The sequence below is a fragment of the Stegostoma tigrinum genome, chromosome 18, assembly GCF_030684315.1.
Source record: "Stegostoma tigrinum isolate sSteTig4 chromosome 18, sSteTig4.hap1, whole genome shotgun sequence".
Classification (NCBI taxonomy): Eukaryota; Metazoa; Chordata; class Chondrichthyes; order Orectolobiformes; family Stegostomatidae; genus Stegostoma; species Stegostoma tigrinum.
In genome coordinates, this window is record NC_081371.1 from 48,896,079 (window position 1) to 48,917,979 (window position 21,901).

Here is a 21,901-nt window from a genome sequence, read left to right on the forward strand (position 1 = left end):
TGGAACTGCGCAGTAAGGAAAGTTCCCTAGCTCATTTGCAAGGCTTGGTAACTTTGAGAATCTCACCCTTAAGACAATGGGCAGAATAATTTGTTGTGTGGCGTCTGCAATACACAGTGGCCAGCAAATTTAGTCATGTATTTGCACTGCCTAATTACTAGCCAAATTTCACAGAACGTGGGGATTCTCTTTAAAGCAGTGATGGAATCTTGAACTGTGCACATTTCAAAACTGTGATAAAAGTTGCTGCTTTTGGACCACATGACTCAACAGCCCACCATTTCCTAGCCCTGTCTATTAAAGTGAACCGATGAAAATCTGCAGCTCAAAACAGAATATTTCAGTCATCATATTCTAGTTCAATGAACAGTGAACATTGCATTATCATACTTTAATGTTTGAGCCAGATATGTGAAGTAAGAATATCTTTCAATTGTTAGGTTCTCTCATGTAGCAATGTCTGTTGAAAGCATTCATCTGGATAGGTCACACCATACTTCATGCAGCTATGACCTCTTCCCTGACACAACCAGGGGTTATCAGTGGCATTCAAAGGGCATGGCACTCCACTGAAAATTGGGGTCACATATATCACAGTTGTAACAGTATGAAATTTCTTCTACGGCTAGCCTACCCCTGCATTTGATGCTGGTTATATCCTGAAACTGTATGCTTTCATTTAATCATGTATAACCCTAGGATGCATTCAGAGGGTTCCAATCCATACACTTCCTCACCCAGAGAATGTGAGAATGGGCAACTCATGCAAGTGATAGAGGAAAATGGCACAGATGTATTTAGATGAAGCAAGATATACACAAAGGAGAAAGGAGTTGAAAGTTGTGCTGATTAAGTGGGATGGAGAGGGTGGCTGGCAAAAGGATGTTCATGTTCATGAGAGGGGGTTGGTAGAGACTAGTTGGGCTGAATAGCCTGTTTTGAAATTGTAAATTCTAATTTCATATCTTTCTAATCACGTTCTTTTCACAAGTCCAATTTAAAAGACGAACAGAGAAAATTATCACAGCACATTGCATCTGGTGTTGCCCTCGGCTCAGTTTCCATACTTGCTCAACAATTTTCTTTTCCTTGTTTAGCTCTTTTTCCATTTCTGAAACCTCCCGGTCTTTGAACTGCAGTTGGTTTTCCACTTGACGAAGTTCTTCTCGCAAGAATCGGGTATCACGCCCACCAGCACTCACTTGAGCCATCTGGGACAGAAACAAAGTGGAGCATTGCTCACTTCTGAATACCTAAGCATTTCAAGTCACAATAAACTGACGTGGAAATATAGAAATGACATGTGCAATGAAAATCTTTTACTATGATTCATATCAACATCACACACCAGAATATGTATGGATGAGAACAAAGCCTATGTCATTCCATTTCCATGACATGTGCCAAAAATTGCCCCATGTTTACCAGGAAATAATACAATTCTGCAGAGGTGCAGTTGTCATTCAGAGAATAATTCGAACATTAAAAAAAAGTAAAATTATCGCAGCTGTCTTTTGGCCATGTCCATAAGTCACACTGTTGAGTATTTGCCAACTATGAAGTACTTCTCTGCCATACTGGTGCAACCTGCATCATTTGGCTTGTCCCCTTAAGATCACAAAGGTCAGGTGCTTATTTGCACATGCTAAGGATAGCTGCAGATTAGGAAATAAATTCTTTTTGCAGACTGGAAGTTATCAGATGCACAGTATCAACTGTAGCTCAATTGGTAGCACTGACTCCCAACCCAGGAAGCTATGGCCACAATTTCCACCTCCAAGACTAAAGCACAGAAGTGTAGGCTGACACTCCAGTGCAATGTTAAAGGAGATTTTCAACTTTTGGAGGGACTGTCTTTTGGATGAAGTGTTAAAGTAAAGTGTCACTTACTCCCTCAGGAGAACATTTCGAAGAAAATTTGGGGAGATATCCCCAGAATCCTGAGCAATAATTATTCTTCAATCAACTGTATCAAATAAGATTACTTCGTCAATATCACATGGCTATTTGTGGGAGTTTACTATGTGTAAATTGGCTGTCAGGTTTTCAAAATTTCAAGACTTTCTTACGTGACACTTCTGACTCCTTCATACTGATTCACTCGAAAGTGCTTTCCAACGTCCAGGGGGATAGATTTGCTATATAAATGCTTGTCTCTCTCTTTTTATTCTAATTTTTAAGTCAAACACAAGATAAAATGCCTGGCTTACGTCGGCCTAGCGAACCATACCGCTGCTTTCACATTCGAAAGACGCGACTACTTCAGTTTAACTGGAGAATCACCATGTGCTAAGGAAGGAAGAGGTTGAGAAAGAAAGTCCATCATGGTAACTTCAGCAGGTGTGGCAACTGAATTCAAGCTGCTGGCATCACTCTGCATTGCAAACCAGCTATTCAGCTAACTGAGCTAACCAACCCCTACATTGTACATGTACAGACACATATATATAATTCTATACGCGCATGGAGCAGCGAGTTTGAGAAATGTTAAAACTACCTGAAACCTACTGGATACTACTTCACAGTTAATAAGTATCTTCTGAAGTATAGTTACTGCTATCATTTGACATACACACAGGCAATTTTTGTATAGCATCTCAAAAACTACAAATTAGATTATCTGTCAAACTCTGGTGTCCAAGGAAAATGTTGGTCAGTTGGAAACTTGTAATCTATTAGTCTTCCACAATTAAATATGAGCTGAGTTTGGCATTTTATCTAAAAACAGTGTCTCAGATAATGGGCCAATGCCTCAGCTGGAGTGCCAGCCTGAAATTAGATGCTCAAATATTAGCCTGCGGCTTCTTCTCACAAGTTACTGGTTCAAAAGGCATGAGTTCATATTTAAGTCCATATTAAAGCAAATTTTTTTCTATTTCAAAGTGAATGGAGTATAACATTAGGGATATTTTGTTAAAACAATACAAAGCACTAGTCAGACAACTGCTGGAATAACGTGAATAGTTTTGGGGCCCTTACTGATGGAAAGGTAGGTTGACATTGGAGGCAGTCCAGAAAATGTTCATGAGCTTGATCACAGGTATGGGGAGATGTTCAGAAGAGGAAAGGTAGACTGGGTTGGATTTGCACACTTTAAAATATAGAAAGATGAGCGCAGGCCTTATTGAAACATACAAGATTCTTTCCTCCCCACCCCCCACTGCATCCCAAAACTAGCCCAGCTCGTCCCCGCCTCCCTAACCCGTTCTTCCTCTCACCTATCCCCTCCTCCCACCTCAAGCCGCACCTCCATTTCCTATCTACTAACTTCATCCCGCCCCCTTGACCTGTCCATCCTCCCTGGACTGACCTACCTCCTCCCTAACTCCCCACCTACACTCACCTCTACTGGCTCCATCCCCGCCCCTTTAACTTGTCTGTCTCCTCTCCATCTATCTTCTCCTCTATCCATCTTCGATCCGCCTCCCTCTCTCCCTATTTATTTCAGAACCCTCTCCCCCTTCTCCTTTTCTGATGAAGGGTCTAGGCCCAAAACATCAGCTTTTGTGCTCCTGAGATGCTGCCTGGTCTGCTGTGTTCATTCAGCTCCACACTTTGTTATCTAAGATTCTCAGTGGACATGACAGAATGAACACAGAAAGGTTGTTGTGAGAGAGGCTAGAACCACAGGGTATAATCTCAGAAAATGGGGTTGCACATTTATGACAGAGTTAAACAGGCATTTCTTTTTTCATAGGTTTGTGATTCTTCATGATTCTTTACCATAGAGAGCTGTTGAGGCTGCGTCATTAAGAATATTCAAGGTTGAGATAGACAGATTTTTAATCAATGGGGGAATCAAGGGTCACGGGGAAAAGGCAGTAAAGTGAAATGGAGGGTAATCAGATCAACCATGATCAGATTAAATAGCAGACCAGACTCAATGAGTTGAACGGCCTTCTTCTGCTCCAATGTCTTAGTCAGCATCCGTAAAACCCAAAGGATTTATTAAAGTATTTGGTTCAGCATGGTGTGTTTAGATGAAAAGGTGCAGGAGAATGTTTTTATTTTATAAAGCTGGCATGACCAGGTGGAAAAATGGTATGTTTCTGAGCTTTAGACTTTAAGCATATCTATAGAGTCATAACAGCATGAGAACAGTCCTTTTGGTCCAACTCATCCATGCCAATCAGATATCCTAAATTAATCTAGTCCCATTTGGCCATATCCCTGTAAACCCTTCCTATTCATATTTCAATCCAGATGCCTTTTAAATGTTGTATTGTACCAGCCTCCGCTACTTACTTTGGCAACCAATTCCACACACACACCACCTGCGTGAAAAAGTTGCCCCTTAGATCCTTTTTAAATCCTTCCTCTTATCTATGTACTAACATTACGGGAAGGAAGACAATAAAAGTTCACACTTACCTCCAACTCATTCTCTAGCTTAAGAACTTTTGCTTTCAGCTGGTTTTCTAGGGAGTAAATAAATAACAAATAAATGCCTACATTTAATTGTTCATTGCAACCTGTAAGGTAACACCAAGCATACAGGGAAAAACAAAACGACTACAAAACAGTGAGTTACCTGTCTTGGCTTGTTCTTCCCCTGCTTTTTCAACTTCTTCAAGAGCCAACTCAACCTCTTGTGCTTTCATCTGTGTATAATTTAAAGACATATAACATCTTGATCATGCATACAAATCCAGATTAAGGTGAACTTTAACAGTCAGAGAATAAATTCAAACTGAATTTACCAAGTTCCTTCCGTCCAATATAATTCATTTTTCAACTTTTCTTATGCTGCTGTGTAACCAGATTTTTACTCTTTGGCAAAAACACTTACTAACAAATGGCTCTGCAACTACCTTTTGCACCTGGTTTATCTACTAAATGAACATTAGATAGGTAGAGAATTGTAGAAGAGTACTGCATTAATTTGGACTACCATATTAATTATAGGCAAGTTATTCATAATGATTCTGAAATTAAACGGGGTATCTTTTTGAGTTATTATTACCTCACCCCCGCTGCCCTGCTATTACCAATTCTTTACTACTGCATGCTGGTTCCATATGTGGCCAGTGAACCACCAACTCTTGGCCATATACATTCATATATGTATTAAGAGCACCAACAACCTGTACTTAAATAACACCTTTAACATTACAAAAAGCCACAAAGCACTTCATCAGGGATTATAAAACAAAATATGATACTGGCTCACAAAATATTGGACAAACAGGTATTTAGGAGCATTGTAGAGGAGGAAAGCAAAGTAGAGATGAGGACTGAAGGAAGATCTTCCAAAATGATGGCCCAGGCAGCTGAAGACACAACTATCAACGAAAAGTGGGTATCACCGGGACTATTTTTATAATATTTTGGTTAATACATGGCATGTGGGTGTTGTTGGCTTTTATGCACCATTCCTTATTTCCCAGGGGCAATCAAAAGTCAACTACATTGCTGTGGGTCTGACTCCAGGTAAGGATGAGAGAAAGGCCCAAGAGGGCAGAGAACCAGAAAGCGTTTTAGAATAATCAATAATTATATGGCAATCATTGGATTGGCTTGCTATTGAATTCAAATTTCGCCATCTGACAGGATGGAATTTGAACTCTTCAGCTGGGGTTTAAGATTACTAGTCCTATGACATTTTCAGAAATCCATTCCCCCGTCCCTTGCCGCCGCTGCCACCGCCACCACCACCGCGCCCCCCCCCCCCCCACAAAAAATTTAAACGTGGCTTGTGAATAACTTAAATTTGGACCATTACAACCCCAATGTCATGTTAACATTACTTCACCCAATTACTCATCTCTTATTTTCATTTAATCATTTTACACATGGTGTACATACGCTTGTGTTTACGGGTTTTCTCCCATTCTCTTCTGTTTTTTCAACTTCCTCCGATTCCAGTAAAAGCCCCACATTTGAAATGTCAACTTGTTTATTCTTTCTACAGATACTGATTTACATGCTAATTGCTTCCAGAGTCATTTAAAATTTGTTTCAGAAAATCAATGCTGACACTTCTTGTTTGCTTTAGTTCCACAGACCTTTAAAATTTACAGCCAGAAGATCCAGATTTCTCCCTGTTACACTTCTCGTCAAATCAATAACATTATTTTAAACACAGTATTATCAGTCTAAATTCTTTATGATGAGTTACATGAGGTGAAAATAAGCTGCTTCATGGAATAACAACAATTGGTTGTTACTTAATTAATGATCTTCTATAAATGTCCCACGTCTTGTTTATGATGCATGAATACATTTCTTTTACTAAACATTCATTCTAGTATTGGAGAAACAAAGAAGCGTCTTTGATACAGACCTTCATTAAGGACTGGGTGAGCCGAAAAAGCTGAATCAGCTTCTCTGGGTCTTCTGTTGTCAATTCATTTCCTTCAACCTATGCATAAAGACTCACCATTATTGATAAAATTATTAATTGCAAAAAATAATTATAGTTACTAAACTGCAAACTGAAACAAATAGAGACACCTTGGATATTGTATCCAACAACTTATCTGCCAGTTTCTCTCGACTTGGCAATGAGTCTGGATCGACTTTCATTAATTGAACCCAATCCAGACTGGGCGCCATCTTTGTTCACCCTGTTGGACAGAAAATGTTCAAAATGTCAACGAAAATTTGAATGATGCCATTAATCATAAATGTACTTCGAGCATAAAAGATCTCAGTTTGGTATTTAAAAAATATGCAAGTAATATTTTGGGTGAGAAGAAAGCATTGCGGTAACCACTGCAAGACGGTAGTTATGACAGGGCAACAGACAGCAGAACCAAAATTAGCCTTTCTACCTCTGTATTCGTAACTCAGTAAAATTAAACTAAACGCCACCAAATAGTCGCTCCAATGGTTCCTGGCCAGACTTTTGCATAACCTTCCCAGGCTTTTTGAAGAATTAATTTCCAGACATCGGCCCCGTAAGTTAAAGAAGACATGACTATTTATTAGATACACAATAACTTTAGAACAGAGAATATTAAACCAACTTAAAACATTTGTTTTCAGCCCCCCATTCACACAAAAGACAGACAGGACAAACAAATATAGTTAAGGGATAAATAAAAGAAAATAACAAAACTGGCCAGACTATTTAAATCACTTCCACAACACACTGTTTCTGAGACATCAATCAGGTCTACATTCTTAGTTCACCCAGGCACAGGTGACAATAATTCTAACTCAAGTTTTACACTTTGGGCTTCTGGAAGTTGGCGTATCAAGTTTGACAGCGAGCTTTCTTCATGCTATTTTGTCAGTGGTAGCCAAAACCATGTCTCAGAAAACATTGTTCAAATAAAAAACTTTAATTCTGATTCCATCCTGATAGACTGATCTTCCCGAGGCCTCAATCACCATTCAACAACAGTCATAACTTAGATAATAAAATGTGAGGCTGGATGAACACAGCAGGCCAAGCAGCATCTCAGGAGCACAAAAGCTGACGTTTCGGGCCTAGACCCTTCATCAGAGAGGGGGATGGGGGGAGGGAACTGGAATAAATAGGGAGAGAGGGGGAGGCGGACCGAAGATGGAGAGTAAAGAAGATAGGTGGAGAGGGTGTAGGTGGGGAGGTAGGGAGGGGATAGGTCAGTCCAGGGAAGACGGACAGGTCAAGGAGGTGGGATGAGGTTAGTAGGTAGCTGGGGGTGCGGCTTGGGGTGGGAGGAAGGGATGGGTGAGAGGAAGAACCGGTTAGGGAGGCAGAGACAGGTTGGACTGGTTTTGGGATGCAGTGGGTGGGGGGGAAGAGCTGGGCTGGTTGTGTGGTGCAGTGGGGGGAGGGGATGAACTGGGCTGGTTTAGGGATGCAGTGGGGGAAGGGGAGATTTTGAAACTGGTGAAGTCCACATTGATACCATTAGGCTGCAGGGTTCCCAGGCGGAATATGAGTTGCTGTTCCTGCAACCTTCGGGTGGCATCATTGTGGCAGTGCAGGAGGCCCATGATGGACATGTCATCAAGAGAATGGGAGGGGGAGTGGAAATGGTTTGCGACTGGGAGGTGCAGTTGTTTGTTGCGAACTGAGCGGAGGTGTTCTGCAAAGCGGTCCCCAAGCCTCCGCTTGGTTTCCCCAATGTAGAGAAAGCCGCACCGGGTACAGTGGATGCAGTATACCACATTGGCAGATGTGCAGGTGAACCTCTGCTTAATGTGGAATGTCGTCTTGGGGCCTGGGATGGGGGTGAGGGAGGAGGTGTGGGGACAAGTGTAGCATTTCCTGCGGTTGCAGGGGAAGGTGCCGGGTGTGGTGGGGTTGGAGGGCAGTGTGGAGCGAACAAGGGAGTCACGGAGAGAGTGGTCTCTCCGGAAAGCAGACAGGGGTGGGGATGGAAAAATGTCTTGGGTGGTGGGGTCGGATTGTAAATGGCGGAAGTGTCGGAGGATAATGCGTTGTATCCGGAGGTTGGTAGGGTGGTGTGTGAGAACGAGGGGGATCCTCTTGGGGCGGTTGTGGCGGGGGCGGGGTGTGAGGGATGTGTCGCGGGAAATGCGGGAGACGCGGTCAAGGGCGTTCTCAATCACCGTGGGGGGGAAGTTGCGGTCCTTAAAGAACTTGGACATCTGGGATGTGCGGGAGTGGAATGTCTTATCGTGGGAGCAGATGCGGCGGAGGCGGAGGAATTGGGAATAGGGGATGGAATTTTTGCAGGAGGGTGGGTGGGAGGAGGTGTATTCTAGGTAGCTGTGGGAGTCGGTGGGCTTGAAATGGACATCAGTTACAAGCTGGTTGCCTGAGATGGAGACTGAGAGGTCCAGGAAGGTGAGGGATGTGCTGGAGATGGCCCAGGTGAACTGAAGGTTGGGGTGGAAGGTGTTGGTGAAGTGGATGAACTGTTCGAGCTCCTCTGGGGAGCAAGAGGCGCCGCCGATACAGTCATCAATGTACCGGAGGAAGAGGTGGGGTTTGGGGCCTGTGTAGGTGCGGAAGATGGACTGTTCCACGTAACCTACAAAGAGGCAGGCATAGCTGGGGCCCATGCGGGTGCCCATGGCCACCCCCTTAGTCTGTAGGAAGTGGGAGGAGTCAAAAGAGAAGTTGTTGAGTGTGAGGACGAGTTCCGCTAGGCGGATGAGAGTGTCGGTGGAGGGGGCCTGGTCGGGCCTGCGGGACAGGAAGAAGCGGAGGGCCTTGAGGCCATCTCCATGCGGAATGCAGGTGTACAGGGACTGGACGTCCATGGTGAATATGAGGTGTTGGGGGCCAGGGAATTGGAAGTCCTGGAGGAGGTGGAGGGCGTGGGTGGTGTCACGGACATAGGTGGGGAGTTCCTGGACCAAAGGGGAGAAAATGGAGTCCAGATAGGTGGAGATGAGTTCGGTGGGGCAGGAGCAGGCTGAGACGATGGGTCGACCAGGGCAGGCAGGTTTGTGGATGCAGTCATAACTTAGCTGTTTTAAAAACAGTTCATATTATAGAAGAGGAAGTTTGGGAGGTCTTAGAGAATATAAAGGTGGATAAAATCGCTGGAACCTGATCTAATGTATCCCAGAATGGTGTAGGAAGTAAGGGAGGAAATTACAAGACCAATTGCAGAAATATTTGCATCATCTCAAGCTACAGGTGAGGTGCCTGATGACTGTAATGTTGTACCTTTAAGAAAGGTTGTAAGGAGAAACCGGGTAACTGTAGATCTGTGAGTCTGACTTCGGTTGTGGGTAAATTGTTGGAGGTGATTAAGGAAGTTAGGATTAATGGGCATTTAGAGGCGCAAAAATTGATTAGGGATAGTCAGCATGGTTTTGACTGAAGAAAATCACATCTCAGAAACTTGACTCAGCTTTTTGAGGAAGTTACCAAAAAGGTTGATGAAAGCAGAGGAGTAGATGTTATTTATTAGGATTTCAGTAAAGCCTTTGACAAGGTTCAATATGGTAGACTAATTAGTAAAGTTAAGTGACTTGGGATTCAAGGTGAAATTGCTAATTGGATACATAATTGGCTTAAGTCAGTGTAATGGGAGGGGGGTTGCTCTTCAGACTGGAGGCCTGTCACCAGCAGTGTTCCACAGGGATCTGTTCTGGGTCATCTTTTGATTGTCATTTACATAAATGATTTGGGTGAGAATATAGAAACCATGGTTAGGAAGTTTGCAGACGATACCAAAATTGGTGGCAGAATAGACAGCGAAGCAGATTTTCTATGATTACAAAGGGATCTTGATCAAATAGGTCAACGGGCTGAAAAATGGCAGATGGAGCTCATTCTGGATAAATGCAAGGTACTGCATTTTGATACAACAAACAAAGGTAGGGTTTATACAATTAATGGTAGGGCCTTGGGTAGTGTAGAATCGAGGGACCTAGGGGTGCAGGTACATAGTTCATTGAAATTGCATCATATATAGACAGGATGGTTAAAAAGGCATTCAGCATGGTTGCCTTCATTGTTCAGTCCTCTAAGTATATAAGTTAAAAGTCATGTTGAGGTTGTAAAGGACATTGGTGAGGCCTCTTGGACCACAAGGCATAGGAGCAGAAATTAGGCCATTCAGCTCATTGAATGGCAGAGCAGACTCAATCATGTATAATAAGTTTCTCAGCTTCATTCACCTGCTCCTTCCTTGTAACCCTTGAATCCCTTGACATTTACGAACCTATCTATCACTGATTTAATTATACTCAATGAGCTGGTCTCCACAGCCTTCTGCGGCAATTAATTCCATAGATTCACCACTCTCCAACTGAAAACGTTTCTCTTTATCTCCGATCGTTGAGGGGAAGGTGGTGGTCTTGTGGTGATGTCTCCTGGACTAGTAATTCAGAGACCCAGGCCAAACTGCTGCTGAAATGGGTTCAATCTCCCCACAGCGAGTAGAATTTCAAAGCAATTAATTTTGGCAGCATGATGACTCAGTAGTTAGCACTGCTGCCTCACAGCACCAGGGACCCAGGTTCAATTTCAGCCTTGGACGACTGTCTGTGTGGAGTTTATACATTCTCCCTGAGTCTGCGTGGGTTTCCTCCCACAGTCCAAAAATGTGCAGGGTAGGTGGACTGGCCATGCTAAATTGCCCATTGTGTCCAAGGGTTGTTTTGGTTAGGTGTGTTAGACATGGGAAATGCAGGGTTAGGGAAACGGGTCTGGGTGGGATGCTCTTCGGCAGGTTGGTGTGACCTGATGAGCCAAATGGCCTGTTTCCACACTGCAGAGATTCTATGATAAAAAGGTCTTCATTTTACTTTAAGGCTAAGGACCCTTGGATCCTAGTCTCTCCTGCTAATGGAAACATCTTCTCAACGTTCACTCTGTCCAAGCCGTTCAGTATCCTGTAAGTTTCAATTAGATCCCACCTCACACTCCCCTATCCTTCTAAACTCCATCAAGTATAGACCCAGAGTCCTCAAAAGTTCCTCATATGTCAAGCCTTCCATTCCTGGTATTGGTCTCATGAGCCTCCTCTGGACCCATCCAGGGCCAGTACATTGTTCCTGAGGTATGGGGACCAAAATTGCTCACAACACTCGAAATATGGTCTGACCAGAGCTTTATAAAGCCTCACAAAGTACATCCCCTCAGCTTTCATATTCTGGTCCTCTCAAAATAAGTGCTGACATTGTATTTGCCTTCCTAACTACCAACTCAACCTGCAAGTTTACCTTAACAGAATCCTGGTCTAGAACTCCCAAGATCCTGTGCACTTCAGATTTCTGAATTTTCTCTTCATGTAGACAATAGTCCATACCGCTATTCGTGATACCAAAGCTATCTCACACTTTGCCTCTTGTATGCCATCTGCCACTTCTTTGCCCACTCTCCTAACCTCTTCTGGAATACCCTATCTGGTTCTGGCCACCCAGTTATAGGAAGGATATTATTAAGCTGGAGAGAGTTCAAAAGAGATTTACCAGAATTTTGCTGGGTATGGAAGGTTTGAGTTCTAAAGAAAGGCTAGGGTTTTTTCACTGGAGTGTAGGAGGGTTGGGAGGCAACCTAATAGAAGTTTGTAAAATATAATGTTAATGGTAGGTGTCTTTTCCCCATCATGGGGGATTTCAAGACTAGGGGACATATTTTTAAGGTCAGAGGAGAGATTTTAAAAAAGACAAAACAGGCAATTTTTTTTAAACACAGGATGGTTTGCGTGTGGGACCAACTTCCTGAGGAAGGGGTGGATGCAGGTACAATTACGACATTTAAGAAAAACATTTAGATAGGTATATGAATAGGAAAGGTTTAGGGGGATATGGGCCAGGAGCAGGCAAATGGGACTAGTTTAGTTTGGGATTATATTTGGCATGGACTCATTGGACTGGAGGGACTGTTTCAATACTGTGTCACTCCATGAAAATCTGTTTGAACATAGGGTCTCTTCTAGACTTGTCAGAACTAATTCCAGGTATTGAATCTTATTAATCGCTAACTTCTGCTATCTGTTTAAACACAGTACTCTTGTTGCAGTATCCGTTTAAAAACTTTGCAGTCAAGGATCAGCCAGCAGTTATCTTCCAGGCCTGGCCTCACAAACAAACAATACTTGTTTGATCTGTTCTTTCCCTTTATCTACAACCTGTCCCAAAATCCACAAGTCATTTACAGCTCACAATTCAAAATTAATAAAAGAATAAAAATAAAGATTCAAATAATGAAACATTAGCAAGGGCTCTAACATAGTTCACACCTTTTCGAACATCTGCTTGTTCTTCTAAAGTAAGTACGATAAAGACAGTCAACAAATAAATCCTGAGGTTTTCTTCAGTTTTTGAAATTGAGTTTTTACAAACAATTATAATTCAATAAAGTGTGGAGACGGAGGAACACAGCAGGCCGGGCAGCATCAGAGGAACAGGAAAGTTGACGTTTTGGGTTGAGATCCTTCTTCAGAAATGGGGAGGGTGAAGGGAGCCAGAAAATAAATAGAGAGAGGAGGGGTGGGGCTGGGGAAATGGGATGGTGATAAGTGAGCGCAGGTAGGGAGTGGTGGGGATTGGTCAGTGGATAGATGGGAGAAAGATGGACAGGTTGTGTCAGGTTAAGGAGGCAGGGATGAGGGGGAGGGTTGGATATGGGGGGGTGGATTTTAATACTGGTGAACTGATCAAGCTGTGGGCTCCCCAGGAAGAATAGGAGGTGTTGCTCCTTCAGTTTGTGGGTGGTGTCATTGTGACACTGGAGGCGGCCCAGGATGAATATGTCACCCAGGGAGTGGGGGGTTGAGTTAAAACAGTTTGCAACCAGATGGTGTTGTCGTTTGTTGCATTTAGAGCGCAGATACTCGACAAGACGGTTTCCAAATCTACATTTGGTCTCACCAACATAGCGGAGGCCACATCAGGAGCAGGGGATATAGCAGACCAAGTTGACAGATGAACCCCTGTCTGATATGGAAGGTTTTGTGCCTTGAATGGAGGTGAGGGGGAGAGGTGTAGCACTTCAAGTTCTTCAGTCTAGTGGCATCCTTGGATTGAAAAGATTCACCTGCAAAAACTATAATTAACTTCTTTCATTCTAAGTATGACTCCAACCACACCCTGATTCCCATTTACTTCAATTTTATGAGGATTCTTTTGTGTCACACTCAGCCAAATGTAAATTAAAACATACAAATGGTGAACAATCAACACTTGTGCTAAAACTCGTTGCTTTACACAGACTTCTGTAGTTGCTAGATACAGAAATCGTCAGGCTGAAGTTTGGTCATCATGACACATTAAAGACATATCAGGGAGCAACGTAAAAGTGAGGGGAATGCCATTTAGAATTTAGAGGAGGAAAAGTTTCTTTACTCAGAGGGTTGAGTGTCTTTGGACTTCACTACCCCAGAGCTGTGAAAATTCAGTGCTTCAGTCTACTGAAACTAGAGATTGAAAGATTTCTGATTATAAATGGCACAAAGAGTTATGTAGATAAAGCAAGTGAAAGGCAAAAGATCATTGGCATTTAAGGGTTCAATCAACCATTATCATGATAGTGTTAAATAGGAGCGGGCTTAGTAGGCTGTGGCCTAGTCTTTCTCCTAAAATGGAGAAAAAAGACTAATAAAGTAGATTAAGGTGAATGTTGAATGTCAGAATGTTGTGGGTTCAAGTTCCAATCTGGAAAGTTGAGCACAAAGCCTGACCAGGCTGAATTCCACTGCAGTGCTGAGAGACCAATGCACCAATGAGGTGCATATAATTCAGATGAAACAGAAACCAGACACCCTCTCTACCTTTTTATGTAAATGTAAAAACTCCTCCTCATTAAAGTAAGAACAACAGGGGAGTTTCTTGGCCAACAGTCATGCATCATCAACATTACAAAAAAACTAATTCACTTGTCATTATCATAGTGCCGTTTGCAGGAGCTTACTGTGCATAAATTGGCTAATGTCTTTCCTACATTGCTACACTTAGAAAGTACCTAATTGTGTGTAAAACGCTTCAGGTAATCCTGAAGTTGAGGATGATGTTATGTCATGGCCTCAATAACTCGTGCTAAAGGATTCAAAAAATGCATCGATGAGATAAACAACTGGAGATTTCAGTGAAAAATAATTTCACAGGCTGACTAAACAACGCCAGGTTCAGACCCAATCGTCTGTTGATGTAAGACCACACTGAATTAATGCATCTTATGTTCCGTCTTCTCTGCTACTGATATTGGTCACATTCAACGGATTGGAATATATAAAAATAATATGCAGTTTATAATTTATATTTTCTGTACAGACATCATCAGAATGTTTACTGATGTGTAATATCAAGTCTTCTGTTGGAACACAGGAACACGATTAGCCAATTTAGCACCCAAGCTTGTTCCACCAATTAGTTAGGTCATGGACCATCAGATTCCTTACCCCATTTACTGCATTTCCTCATATTTCTGTTCAGCAAATTAACAACTGATCTAGAATCAACTGTCATTTGCAGAAAAATGTTTCATCATTTGCCTCTCCATGAGGACTATAATTTTTAGACTTTGGTCCCAAGTCCAAGTCTCCCTATCCAGCGGAAATAGTTTCCCTCTACCTAACCAATTAGGTCTTTTAAATTATTTTCTATACCTGTCTATGACATGTAAATTGACTCGTGTTGGATCTCCATTGTTTGGAGCCGTTTAGTACACAGGAGTCATTTCAATACATCCATTTTAAGCCCAAAGTGAATCATCTAAGTCAGCATTAAAAATAGTAAGTAGTTGAAATCTTAGCAAAAAGCCTTTGCACTACATTGTAACTGTAGTAATTCTGCCCAGTACAACCACATATGTTGAGTGATAGGAAAGTTCCCTAATCAGGTGAATAACTTGCCTTTACAAATAGCTGTTTAGTAGCTCAGAACTTGAGCAAGTTTGCCAAAAAACCCCACAAAACGTTTCCATTTTTCACCAATTTTATAAGCTTCAACTTCAGCTAATGACCTTTAATTAGAGACCTTTGCTCAATGCTTCACAGAGGTAGAAATAAATAACGATCATCGATATTCCACTACTATTAGTCAGTTCTTAGCTTCAATGCAGAATATCCAACAGCTTCAGCAGTGAGGTTACTTCATTCAAAGGGAGTCCATCTTAAGTTTAAATCTTAGAATCAAACAACAGAGGAGACACTTCACCCCATCAAGTGTACTGACAATGACTACTCTAAATCAGCACTAGGTCCAATTTCCAGCACTCTGGCATTTCAAATGCTCATCTAAGTGCTCATTAAAGGCTGTAGTTTCCTACCTCAACTACATCACCAGACAGTGCATTCCAGAATCCATCATCTAGTGGGTGAAATATATTCTTCCTTCTAAACCTCCTGCCTTTCTGCTTAAAATTATTCCCTCAAGTTGGGACAAGGGCTGAGCATCATTTTAATGAAGAATGACATAAAAGTTGCAAAAACCCTTTTTTCTGACGAAAGCAGGGTGCTAAGTGGAAGCCAAGAGAATGAACTACCGTTAATTACGCTTGGGTGTGGAGTTACAATGTACACTTTCTGTGCATTGGTTTTAACAGCAAAAGTGTGACACAGGCTGACCAAACATGCAAGGAACAAACCATTAAAATAACTAACATGATAAAAAAAACATGATTTCTCCAAGATTGATACAGGAAATAGAAAGACTATTTGTTTACACTCAAAAGAGGAAAGGCAGATCAATACAATTTGGCAACGTTTCGGACCTAGACCCTTCTGCCAGGCCTTAAACATCAGCCTTCCTGCTCCTCTGATACTGCTTGGCCTGCTGCGTTCATCCAGCTCAACACCCTGTTACCTCAGATTCTCCAGCATCTGCAGTTCCTGCTATATCTCTCAATTCAATTATCTTCTGCAGTTTCCCAAATTTTAGGAGTGATCATTTTTGTTGACTTCATGGCTATTGGTCAAAGTATTATGGGTAGACATGAATTTGATTTGTTCATTAAATGACTAAAAATTCCCAGAAATAGACAGAATTTGATTGAATTCGACACTAACATAAGCAAACGTTCCTGAAGGAAATAACACCAATGACAGCAATGTTACATATTTCAGAATATTCTACTGAACAGCAAATGGGACAAATTATTACTGAAGAGGCCCAAATCATGAAAACTAAATAGCTATTTATCAGAAAATATGAAAGGTATTCACAGGACAGAAAATTCAGGATATGAATTTCTGAGGAACAAGTCAGCTTATCTCACCAAAATAAAATAAAAAATTGTGGATGCCAAAGATCTGAAACAAAAACACAAATTTCCAGAGAAACTCAGCAGGTCTGGTACCATCTGTGGAGTGAAAACAGAGTTAATCTTTCAAGTCCTGTGAATGTTCATCAGAACTTGAGTTTACTCATCAAATTCACACAACAACGTGCTTCAGAGGAACATTGTTAGACAAAATGTAATGCCATAAAGAGTTATTAGGATGGATGATCACAAATAGAACAGTCTCAACAAGTGTCTGGAAGTAAAAGAGAGAGATGGAGAGTTTCAGGGAGGAAATTCCAGACCTTAAGGCCCAAGTAGCTGAAGGCACAGTCTCCAATGTTTATGAAAATGTTCTATCTGGAGGAGTGCAGAGTATCCAGGGATTTGTTGGACAAGAGAAGGTCATAGAGATGTGAAGGCCAAGACCATGGAGAGATCTGAACATGGGAAATTTCAAAATAGAGGTATGGCACGATTGGGACCAATACAAGTCAGCGAGCAAGGAGTGACACATAAATGGGACTCAGTGAGAGTTAGGTCACAGGCAAGAGCGTTTTGGGTGAGGTTAGGCTTATCTCTGCTTTTCAAAATTCATTCAGGGGACGAGGGCAACGTTGGCTGGGCCAGCATTTATTGCCCATTCAAAGATGCCTTGAAGGAGGTGCCTTCTTGATCCACTGCAGTCCATTTAGTGTAGGTAGACCACATCACCTATGTATCTGCTGTCCTTGTCCCTCTACATGGCTGTTGGTGTGAGATTTAGAAGAAGCCAAGGAGACTTGGTGAGGTCGTAATGTATGCTGAAAGGCAAAAGGCCAGTAAAGGAGTATACTGCCACAGAAAAAACTGTTCCTTATAATAATATGGATTGGCTCTGGAGGCTACAAGGCAGTTTGATTTTTGTCAGCTATATGTTGCAGGTCTTGGTGTTGCATGAAAATTTGAGCCATCTGCGGAGAATGTGGTTTCCACATAAGTGTGGTAAAATCAACACCGAAGCTTTTAAAAAAAATTTTGGGCATATTTATTAAATTTGTAATATTGTCATGGGGAAAATAAGTCATTTTGCTGTGGTCGATATGCTTTGCCTCTTGCCCTACATTTTAATACACAGAAGTGATTAAAAAAAACCATGTAACTCAAACCGAGCTGCCAACATACATTTTCTTTCCCTGATGGTGGGGTTGGGTGTGTGCAAAGTGTGACACATCCGTGTGCTCATGTCACCCAGAGGGCAGTATAACTGATACTTGCTGGGATCAGTAGCAGTGTAATGTCCACTTGCACACATCACCCGGGGGCAGCGTTACAGACATTCACTCACATCACCTGGGGGAAGGGGTGGAAGCATTGTGACATACATTTGCTCACATCAGCCTGGGTTGGGGTAGGGCAGTGTGATACACACTCGGTTACGTCACCCAGGGGAAGGCAGTGTAATATATATTCGCTCACGTCACTAGGGGACGGGGCCAGTGTAATATGCACTCACTCATTTCACCGGGGGGGGGGAAGAAAGGGAATGCCGAGGAGTGTAAATATACACTTGCTCATGTCATGGGGCAGGGGGCAGGGTCAGTGTAGTATATCACCCTGAAGTGGCAGCAAAATGTACACTTGCTCTCGTCACCTTGGGAGGTGGCAGAGCGAAATATACATTTGCTCACATTACAGGGGTGGGAGGAGAGAAGGGCAATGTAATATCCACTTCCTCATGTCACTGGGGGAGGGGGCCAGTATCATATACGCTGACTCATGTCACCCAGGAGTGGGGGAAGGAATGGAACGCCAGGGAGTGTTAATATACACTTGCTCATGTCACGGGGGTGTGGGGGGGGCAGGGCAATATACACTGGCACATGTCACTAAAGGACGGTTGCACTGGAACATACACTCACTCACATCAGTAGGGGTGGGGGGCAGTAACAACATACACTGGCACACATCACTGGGCGGGGGGGGGGAAGGCAGTGAGATTATATATTCACTCGTGTCCTCTGGGGGTAGGGGGAGGGGGAGATGGGCAGTGTGATTATATATTCACTCATGTCCCTGGGGAGGGGGCAGTGTGATATATATTCATTCATGTCACCCAAGGTGGGGGTGTTGGACAGTATGATATATATTCACTCATGTCCCTGGGACCTGAGGGGCAGTGTGATAATATATTCACTCATGTCCCCTGGGAGGGAGGGGACAGTGCGATATATATTCACTCACGTCCCGGGGTGGGGGAGGTGGCAGTGTGATTATATATTCACTCATGTCCCCTGGGGGGGGGAAGTGTAATATATATATTCACTCATGTCCCCTGGGGGGGAAGTGTAATATATATATTCACTCATGTCCCCTGGGAGGGAGGGGGACAGTGTGATATATATTCACTCACGTCCCCGGGGGGCGGGGGCGGGGAGTGTGATATATATTCACTCATGTCCCCCGGGAGGGAGGGGGACAGTGTGATATATATTCACTCACGTCCCCGGGGGGCGGGGGCGGGGAGTGTGATATATATTCACTCACGTCCCCGGGGGGCGGGGGCGGGGAGTGTGATATATATTCACTCATGTCCCCCGGGCGCATTGTAATATCCACTCGCTAACGTCAGTGTCCCGTCCTTACAGGCAGCGCCTCACGGCCCAGCTTGAACCGCTTTCAGGGTATTTTATTAATAACAAGACAGAAAGAGTTAGAGATTCCATTACCTCTCTGCCGGGCGCCCGAGACAGCGGGACCGTTGGAAGCTGCTGCTAGGCGACCATCATGCCTCTACGGCAGATGTTAAGGCACTTTACGACATGAGGTAGCCACTCTCGCGATATTTCTGCCTCCGGGTTGCCCTCACCTGGTTCAGAAAGACCCTTCTCCAGGTGGCACTGGCAGTGACTAATGGAATACAGTCGTGTATGCTATAAGCGACTAAATGGTGGTAGGATGTTAGAGGGAGAACACAGCAACGTTTGAGTTGTTTGTCTACAGCCCTCCACGATCTCAGTGTGGAGCTGGAGGAACACAGCAGGCCAGGCAGCAGGAGGAGCAGGAAAGTTGAAGTTTCGGGTCAGGACACTTGGAAGAAATGTCAACTTTCCTGCTGCTCTGATGCTGCCTGACCTGCTGCGTTCCTCCACCTCCAAACTTTGTTGTCTCTGACTCCAGCATCTGCAATTCTTGCTTTCTCCTCCACCATCTCTGCATTTTTGGTTTATTGCAAGTTCCCGATTATTATTGACTCAGCCTTGGTGGCTTGGTACTTGTAACAGTACAGGCTCAAGTTCTGAAGCTTTGGTTTCAAAGCATGAATACTTTCTTCACATATTCAATTTTATTTCAGATTTCCAGGAACTACAGTATTTAGGTTTCACCAAAGCTCTGGAATTCCCTGTCAAATACTCACCAGTAACCTGTAATCCTTAAGGGCAAACATTGAAATCCACCTCTCTGTCTAGTTTTAGTTTCCTGCCCTACTATCATCTTTAGCTCAACACTGCTATTTGTCTGAATATCAGTCAGTGTCAAAAGTCTGATGACTGTCCATCAAAATAACCAAAACAAAATTGTTGTTGAAACATGCTGGCTAATTGGACCAAACACTGCTAACTTTTCTTCTGTTTATTGCCATATTCAGCACCTTCAGTACCTCTACTAATTGAATATAGCCCTCAGTCTCAGAAGCTATTGAAAATTGGCTGGCTGACAGAAAGCAAAGAGTAGTGACAAATGGGTCCCATTCAGAATGGCAGGCAGTGACCAGTGGGGTACCACAAGGTTCGGTGCTGGGACCGCAGCTGTTTACGATATATAAATGATATAGACGAAGGCATTAAAAGTGATATTAGCAAATTTGCTGATGACACAAAGTTGGGTGGCAGTGTGAAATGTGAGGAGGATGTTATGAGAATACAGGGTGACTTGGACAGGCTAGGTGAGTGGACGGATGCATGGCAGATGCAGTTTAATGTGGATAAATGTGCGGTTATACACTTTGGTGGCAAGAACAGGAAGGCAGATTACTAGCTCAATGGAGTCAAGTTAGGTAAAGGGGAAGCACAATGAGATCTAGGTGTTCTTGTACATCAGTCAATGAAAGCAAGCATGCAGGTACAGCAGACAGTGAAGAAAGCTAATAGCATGCTGGCCTTCATAACAAGAGGAATTGAGTATAGGAGCAAAGAAGTCCTTCTGCAGCTGTACAGGGCCCTGGTGAGACTGCACCTGGAGTATTGTGTGCAGTTTTGGTCTCCAAATTTGAGGAAGGACATTCTTGCTATTGAGGGAGTGCAGCGTACGTTCACAAGGTCGATTCCCGGAATGGCGGGACTATTATATGTTGAAAGGTTGGAGCGACTGGGCTTGTATACACTGGTTTAGAAGGATGAGAGGGGATCTGATTGAGGCGTATAAGATTATTAAGGGATTGGACATTCTGGAGGCAGGAACATGTTCCACTGATGGGTGAGTCCAGAACCAGAGGACACAGTTTAAAAATAAGGGGTAGGCCATTTAGAACAGAGTTGAGGAAAAACTTCTTCACCCAGAGAGTGGTGGATATATGGAATGGTCTGCCCCAGAAGGCAGTGGAGGCCAACTCTCTGGATACTTTCAAGAAAGAGATAGATAGAGCTCTTAAAGATAGTGGAATCAAGGGTTATGGGGATAAGGCAGGAACAGGATACTGATGTGGATGATCAGCCATGTTCATAATGAATGGTGGTGCTAGCTCGAGGGGCCGAATGGCCTACTCCAGCACCTATTGTCTATTGTCTAAGCTAACAGCATAAATAGTAAAGTATGAAAATGATATTTTTATTAAAAATACTCAGCCAATTAATACTATGCCTGCTATATCTTTGAAAGTCATGTTTATGTCAAGAATCAATTTTTAGAGATTAAAACTTGAAGATGTTCGATAGTGTAATTCAGTCAGTACTGGAATATTCCAATTGCAGATCATCTTGTAGCAGTTAAATTGGGAGATGTTCCTCGATCTAAACATGTGGAATTACCTGGATACAACCAATCGAAGCAGCTACTGTTGGAGGATGAGTGCAGCCTAGATTTATATCAAAAAACCACCACCTGCAAGTGCCCTTCTAAGTCACACACATCAAGACTATCCCTGAACTTTCCTTATCACCGGGTCTAAATCCTGGAATTCACTTATCGAGTCATACAACATGGAATCAGAACCTTCAGTCCAACTTTTCTGTGCTGACTGTACTTCCCAATTTGACATAGTCCCACTTGCCAGTTTTTGGCCCAAATTCCCATAAACTCTTCCTATTTATATACCCATCCAGATGCCTTTAACATGTTTCTTCC

At 43.0% G+C, this 21,901-nt stretch overlaps 1 protein-coding gene across 4 annotated transcripts in view; it reads right to left on the reverse strand.

The window, feature by feature from the left end:
- The window catches only part of cep290 (centrosomal protein 290), a 139,926-nt gene extending 120,472 nt beyond the window's left edge, over positions 1-19,454 (reverse strand). The window contains exons 1-6 of one of the 4 annotated variants that reach the window (XM_048548846.2): positions 19,288-19,440; positions 6,454-6,566; positions 6,284-6,361; positions 4,532-4,601; positions 4,372-4,418; positions 1,068-1,211 (exon numbers count right to left, since the gene is read on the reverse strand). In XM_048548846.2, the coding sequence (XP_048404803.1) occupies positions 1,068-1,211; positions 4,372-4,418; positions 4,532-4,601; positions 6,284-6,361; positions 6,454-6,555 (441 nt within the window). In that variant the 5' untranslated portion in view covers positions 6,556-6,566; positions 19,288-19,440. Of the gene's footprint in view, positions 1-1,067; positions 1,212-4,371; positions 4,419-4,531; positions 4,602-6,283; positions 6,362-6,453; positions 6,567-19,287 lie in introns of all 4 variants that reach the window. The other 3 variants (XM_048548847.2, XM_048548849.2, XM_048548848.2) reach the window with 3 other exon arrangements.
- Positions 19,455-21,901: the final 2,447 nt, after the last annotated feature.